At 38.3% G+C, this 6,657-nt stretch overlaps 1 protein-coding gene across 5 annotated transcripts in view; it reads left to right on the top strand.

Annotated features, from left to right (window-relative positions):
- The window catches only part of CEP15 (centrosomal protein 15), a 22,785-nt gene extending 16,348 nt beyond the window's left edge, over positions 1–6,437 (top strand). For 4 of the 5 annotated variants that reach the window (XM_006158037.3, XM_006158038.3, XM_006158035.3 and 1 more), the window contains exons 4-5: positions 2,363–2,437; positions 4,885–6,437. In XM_006158037.3, the coding sequence (XP_006158099.1) occupies positions 2,363–2,437; positions 4,885–5,016 (207 nt within the window). In that variant the 3' untranslated portion in view covers positions 5,017–6,437. The remainder of the gene's footprint in view (positions 1–2,362; positions 2,438–4,884) is intronic. The other variant, XM_006158039.3, reaches the window with a different exon arrangement.
- The last annotated feature ends 220 nt before the right edge of the window (positions 6,438–6,657 follow it).

Raw genomic sequence — 6,657 nt, 5'->3', positions numbered from 1 at the left:
CGGAAGATAAAGAATACAGCACAGAAGAATAGAATTTCTACCATCACTCCTCCAATACACTCCACAGGAAGATGACCTGATTCATGATTTTATTAGGAAGAGAACTAAGGGCTAGGAGGAAAGGCTAGTTAGCCCTCTACAGTGACAGGTGAAGCAAGGTAAGAGGCCATTTTGAAGGGAGATGAAGTAAAAATAAGAGGACAGATGTCACAAAGCTTAAGAAAGCCCACACTTAGGAGCAAGGAGAGAAAAATGAGCCAGCTAAAGAGGAGGAGGAAGTAGGAATCAAAGAGGTAAGACTTCTAAAAAAGTAAAACATCACTTTTAAGCTAAGGAAGAAGTTTCTCAGAGGGAGAGAATCCATGGTCAAAATACTGCAGTGATGACAGTGTCTAACCAAGGCCTTCCTATACCAGGTCACGTGTCCCCTACTCATGTCTGCCTTTTTTTTTTTTCTTTCCCTCTTCAAATATGCTCTTCTGCAAGAGATACTCATTATCTTTATTTTTCTGGTCTTCAAGAAAACTTTTATAATACGTCTACAGTGTTAGCAGCAGTAAGACTTTATATATCACATTATACCCGTTCTTGAAATAATGGCCTAATTGGGGGTATGAGTAGTCTCTGTTTTTTGTTTGTGTATTGAATGCATGAAAGTGAAAAATAATTTGCCTGGACCTTTCTCTTGTAAAGTCTCAGCGTAATCCTACAAGAGTTAGGCTCTTGCATCTGTTACACTGTTCGCATCAAAAGCTCTTTGGCATGAGTTTTAGCTGTAAACTTCTGGTAGGGGATAGACCTATTAATAGATGAGATTTTTAGCCCTAAATTGATTTTTTTTTCCCCTTCAAATCACCTTCCTCCAGACAGCAGGTGCATTTATAGTTGTGCAACTTTGGGGAGTCCCTTTAGGGAATTTCCTGTTTTTCCCTTTTACATTTCACACCCATTCCTTGCTCCCGCCGCTACCATCTGCTCTCTCTTTTCTCCTGTTCAGCACTGGCTTCTTCACACCCCACTCCCACGCCCTTTTCCATCTCTCTCCGTCTGTCCAACAGCCCTCTACTTAGATTGCTCTAGTGCTTGTACATGGATCAGAGAACTTTCTCTTTCTATCAACTCACTAAGCCCAAAGGACAGTCCAAATTTACACGGCCTTTGACTCAGGCCTCTGTGAATCTGACAAACATCCCGAGTGGGCACGAGGCCACACAGGTGCTGCACTGGGGAGCATTCATTAAATAGGGTTCCAGTGTCTCAGCTCACAGAGTCCTATGTTTCTGGAACTGTGCTTCATGCATATATATCAGGGTAAAAATCATTACTAGGGTATGAATTAAGTTTAGCTGCCCTAATGTCTTTATGACCAAAAAAGAAAATACGTATTATCTACAACCTGAACTACAAATAAGTCATTGTGCTTCAATGCCACCAGCTGAATGATAGCCTACCTAGCATTAAAACTTGTCATTGATTTAACTTAGAAGCCTAGTATTGGGGCCAGCAGGAGGCTCAGTGGTTAAGGCACTGGAATCATACAAGGTTGACCATGGTTCAAGTCCTGGACCTGGTGGCTTGACACTTACACTGGGTGCATGTGCATATGTGCCAAAAATTCCAAGAGGGGAATGGAGGAAAAGGGATTGTGATTACAGCATGGCTGTCCTCACTGGGGGAGGGGGGTCGTTTTGTGCTCTCTGTCTCTGTCTCTGGCTGGCTCTCTGGTGAGTGCACATGCCCTATAGCAAAAAGAAAAGAAAAGAAACCTAATATTAAAAGTCTAGATAGTGTAGTGAAAGATTCTTGTCACCAAGTACTAGGTACTTCGCTGAACTTCTTTTAAATATGTGGCATATTTGCATAAGTACAAAATTTAAAATGGGATGCTGAACAAATGAAATCTGTGCCATTAATATACCATTTGATCATCTGGAGAGACTAGAACTCTCACTTTTAAGGTTAGCACAGTGTGGGTCTGAGTATATGACTGTTTTAGTATCTGAATATTTGATTATTTTATCCATCTGGCTGTTTTTAGGTGATTTTACAGCTAAATTAATACTGTGAGCGGTTTCAGAGGAAGCTCATTTCGCACAAATTACTGGCATTTACTAGCTATTCAAAGTGAAAAGGCAGGACTTAGCAGCATCACCTCCCACCCTGCTATTTTAAAAGAAACCCTGTGCTCAATATCTGAAATGGATGAACTGAGCAATGATCAGTTCTACCTCATTGTCCTCCCATCGGTTCAAACTGGATCCAGAGAAGAGCTGAAGTGATTTGACATACAGATATTACTAGTGCGGGTGTCATTTGTGTTATGTAAATACGCTTTGATTTTTGAAATGCTGGTGTCTCACAGGATATTGAAGCAGCAGCAAAGTCTCTACAGACCAAGATTCACCCACTTCCATGCCCAGAGGTGGTTTCTCTTGAGGTGAGAATCTTAAGGAACAAATGTAAAAAGAGAGACCCTAGCCTGTTAGTGTATTGAGTTAGACGGTGATTGTATGTGTGTATTTCCAGTTTTATTCAATAAATTAGATGTGTTTGATTGGTCTTTATATGGCCACAGTACCATGTTTCATACGAGGTAGGTAAGGAGAAGTATTATGACTTTTAAAAATTCATCTAGTAGAATTTTATAAAGATCTTTTATCTTTATCTTGTCACTGAGGAACAGCTCTCCTGTTACACCATAACAGATCATGTACCACATCTTAAGATGACAGGATGCCAACCAAAGTGGTCTTCCTGTTGGCTGATGTTAGAAATCGCACTTCGGTCCCTTCACTAAAAATTTAACCAGAGCTAACGTGCTCTAAATGCACATTACCATACAATATACTGTGGCTTCTGTCTGTTTTATTTTCCTCAGTTCAAGACCAAATTGGGAAGATGGTTGGCAATAAATAAACCATATTTATATATGAATGTGTTTGTGGTGAATGGGAACTTACTACATATAGAATAGATTCATTTTAGATTTTTAATGACCCTTTTCAAATACTGTTTTGCTTTCTACCCAACCCGAGATAAGAATAGACTCAAAACTAAAGGCTGGGAATTTGCCCCTCGATTTTCTGTGTCATCTGGAGTAATAAGAAAAGGCAATGATCAAGGATAGAAAATACTCTGGTACAAAGTTGTGCCTTGGACACGTCTTTTTCTTTGTTGAATTCTCCAATACCTTACTCTGGCACGTACAGGGCCCACACAATAGAGGTTAATCCAGCCATGAATGGCAGAGAAACTCCCAACCACAGGCCTGGGATGGTATTTTTCTTAGCTAGTCTTGCACAGCAGGATGACTAAGTAGGCCAGGCTGTTTCTCAGGCCACATGCATAGAGGTAGACGTATAAGAACCCCTCACCATTTTCAACTTTCGGAACCACTGTGCCTTCTTAATGTCTTAGAGTGAAATGTTTCTGTGGTCCTAATGCTGTCTTGGGTCACTGGCTGACTTGCCCTAAATGAGAGCGAAAGTGATGAACTTATATGAAATGCCCTCCTCTTACAAGGCTTTTTGGCAGTTTTGATCTCCTTGCCTCCTTAGGGTAGCCACCTAAGAAACCATCAAAGCTCCTAGACGTAGGATGGTGATGGAGCATGAACTTCTACATCCTGTAGACCACCAGAGTCAGACCAACAAAACAGCAGCGAACCTCTAAGCTATATGTAGCAAAAATGGTTAAGTCACATTGCTTGATACTATTTTCTCATCATACAAAATATTTTGAGAAAAAAATTGTGATTTATCATATCAGTTGTTCTTCTAAAAGATGTAATAGATACCTATTTTTCTGCATAAGATGCCACCGATAATTCTATATATATTTCCAAAAAATTACTAGTAGGACTGTTACTTAGTGTGCAAAACAAATGTCCTTGTTCTGATCATTATACACTATCTACATGCTCTGAAAAACCATATTGTACCACTTTATAAAGATGTACAATGATTATATGTAAACCCTAAATCTGAAACTTTATAAAGATGTACAGGGACCAGCAGTTAGTGTAATGGCTATGTCACTGGACTTCCATGTAGTCGACCACGGTTCGCGTCCTGGACCCTGTGGCTTAAAACTCACGCCAGGCGCGTGTGCATGCGTGCCCGAGATCCCGAGAGGAGAACGAAGGAGAAGGGATTGTAGCGTGGCCATCCCCCCTGCGGGGTGATTTCTCACTTTCTGTCTGTCTGTCTCTGTCTGTCTGGTGAGCGCATGCGCCCTATAACAAAAACCTCTCAAAAAAATTAATAAATAAAATAAAATAAAGATGTACAGTGATTATATGTAATCCCCCAATTTTAAAACATAGAAAAAAAATCAATGTAACAATAAAGAAAAAGATGTAGTGGATACATATTTCTTACACAATTAAGGGTCAAATTCATTTGAGAATTAAACTATAGAATACTAGTTATATTTCAGTTCCTGATCTCAGCCTAGATCAAATTTTTTATGTTAATTCTAGAGAATTCGTTCATGTTTAATCATTTTATTGTAACAATTTCAGTGTTTAGAATATTAACTAAAAAAATTTTTGATGATTATATAGCCATGAATGATGCAACCAGCGATAATAACAAAGTTGGCCACAAGAGGGCGTATAAAGTCACAATAAAATTCTAAAACCTGTAATTCTGCCAGGCCCTGGTTTTACTGAGAAATTTGAAAATTAACACTAGTAAGTAGCCAGATTTTTTTCTAAAATTAACATAAAATATTCTGTAGAGGAAATGCATTCTACGTATATATATGTGTGTGTGTGTGTGTGTGTACACGCACACACTTAAGTGAATAAACATTTAGACTATTATGTAAAGCCAAGTTCAATTGCCTGATCTGCTTTTTTACTTTTGAATTTTTTTTTTCCAGACTCGCTACTGGGCATCAGTAGAAGAATACATTCCCAAATGGGAACAGTTTCTTTTAGGAAGAGCACCATACCCTACTGATGTTGAAAACCAAAGTGAAGCAGAAAATACCATTCAAACTGAGGCCCAGTGATAACTTCTTCACATGCTAGTTCAAAAAACCTGTTTAATAAAGCTGAATATTAAGGAGTATGTAGATAATTACGGAGACTATAGGAATTGAATACGCTCATATTGTTCCATTACCTCCTCAATGACACGTGAAAATCTACTGGGCAGCCTCAGGTTGTCACGTAACTATTTGAAAGTCAAGAACTTGCTTCCTCCCAAACTCATGGAAGAGCTGAAAACCAATATTTAAAACTGGACTACTTACTAAATAAATTTCTAAGTCAATGTCGTATCTGCTGTATAAACCAATCACATACTGTCATTCCCATTTAAACAGTTACATTGGTTCTGATTTTTTAAAGCATCCTAGAGTTTTGACTTCTCAATTATTTGGTTATGGGGATCATGTATAGGATCTAGGTAGTTGTTTGCTTACTCTTCTGGTTTCTTTTAACAAATTAAAAGATATGATACTTAGCTGCTTTAGTATGCTAATACTCATCAGAAAAGAGATGGATAGGATTTTTGTACCTCACAGGAAAATCAAACCTCTGAAAGTTTTGGAGACAGAAAGAACTGAACTATCAAGTATGCAGTAAGTTAGCCGCTTTCAGGAATACTCAGACTTGGTTTGGAAAGTGGAGATCTAGCAGGGCTAGGAGTGGTTACTGGATTTTGACTTGAGGATTTAAGGATTGCCAGTCTTGTGAATGCAAATAACCTCTCTATCAACTTTTCAAGGTTTTTTTCCCATCTTTTTTTGGAGAGGTTTTTGGTATAGGGCACTTGCACTCGCCAGAAAAACAGAGACAGAAATCGAGAAATCGCCCCCCAGGGGGGATGGCTGTGCTATAATCCCTTCTCCTCTGTTCAACTTTAAACTTGCCCTTCCCTCACTCTTCTGTTTTCATTATTTCTGAAAAAGCTGTCTTATCAGAAAGCTCTAGGTCACAACCCTAAAAAGCTCTGAGATTCCTCACTCCACCGCAGTTTGAGAATAGGAAAAAAAAATTATATGCTTACTACAGAGGTAGTAGCCTCTGCTATTCAAAGGTGTCCGTGGTATATGATGAAATGTTTTCCATTTCAAACTGGTTTGTGTTTTTTAAAAAAAAACGGTAGGACAAACTAAAACCACACACCAATAACAACACTGTATTGAAAGGTCCATTGTGTTGGTAAGTTCCTTTAAACTACTATCTTGGAGCTATCCTGTTGAGTGGGTGTTGGTGTGGGTAACAATAATGTTGTTTTCATAATATGTGCTGGCAGATTAGCACACTTCTCTACAGTGTTAACAGTTGTAATTAAGGAATAAACAGTGCAGGGTGTCAGTCCGATGACAATTTCATCTATAGTGTCACAATACAAAATGTCACAAAATATTAGAACTGTTATATAACTATAAAAAAAGTATCAGCTTAAAAGCTGAAAGCCTTTAAAGAAAAAAAAAAAAAAAAAAAGGAGAGAGAGACAAGAAAGGAAGAAGAAAGAAAACTGGCATAGCAACCAGAACAATTTTATACCTTCTCAAGAATGTTCTGTCATGAAAATAAATTGATAATTTTTTTTTTTTACCCTGTTACATGGCAGTTTGGGTTCTAGCCATCCAATTGATGTAGCAGGAGAATGCAGGGTGTTTATTTTTTTTTTTGTTTTTTTA

This window comes from Tupaia chinensis, unplaced genomic scaffold (genome assembly GCF_000334495.1).
Source record: "Tupaia chinensis unplaced genomic scaffold, TupChi_1.0 Scaffold000569_1, whole genome shotgun sequence".
Taxonomy (NCBI): Eukaryota; Metazoa; Chordata; class Mammalia; order Scandentia; family Tupaiidae; genus Tupaia; species Tupaia belangeri.
This window is presented reverse-complemented; position numbering and strand designations above follow the sequence as displayed.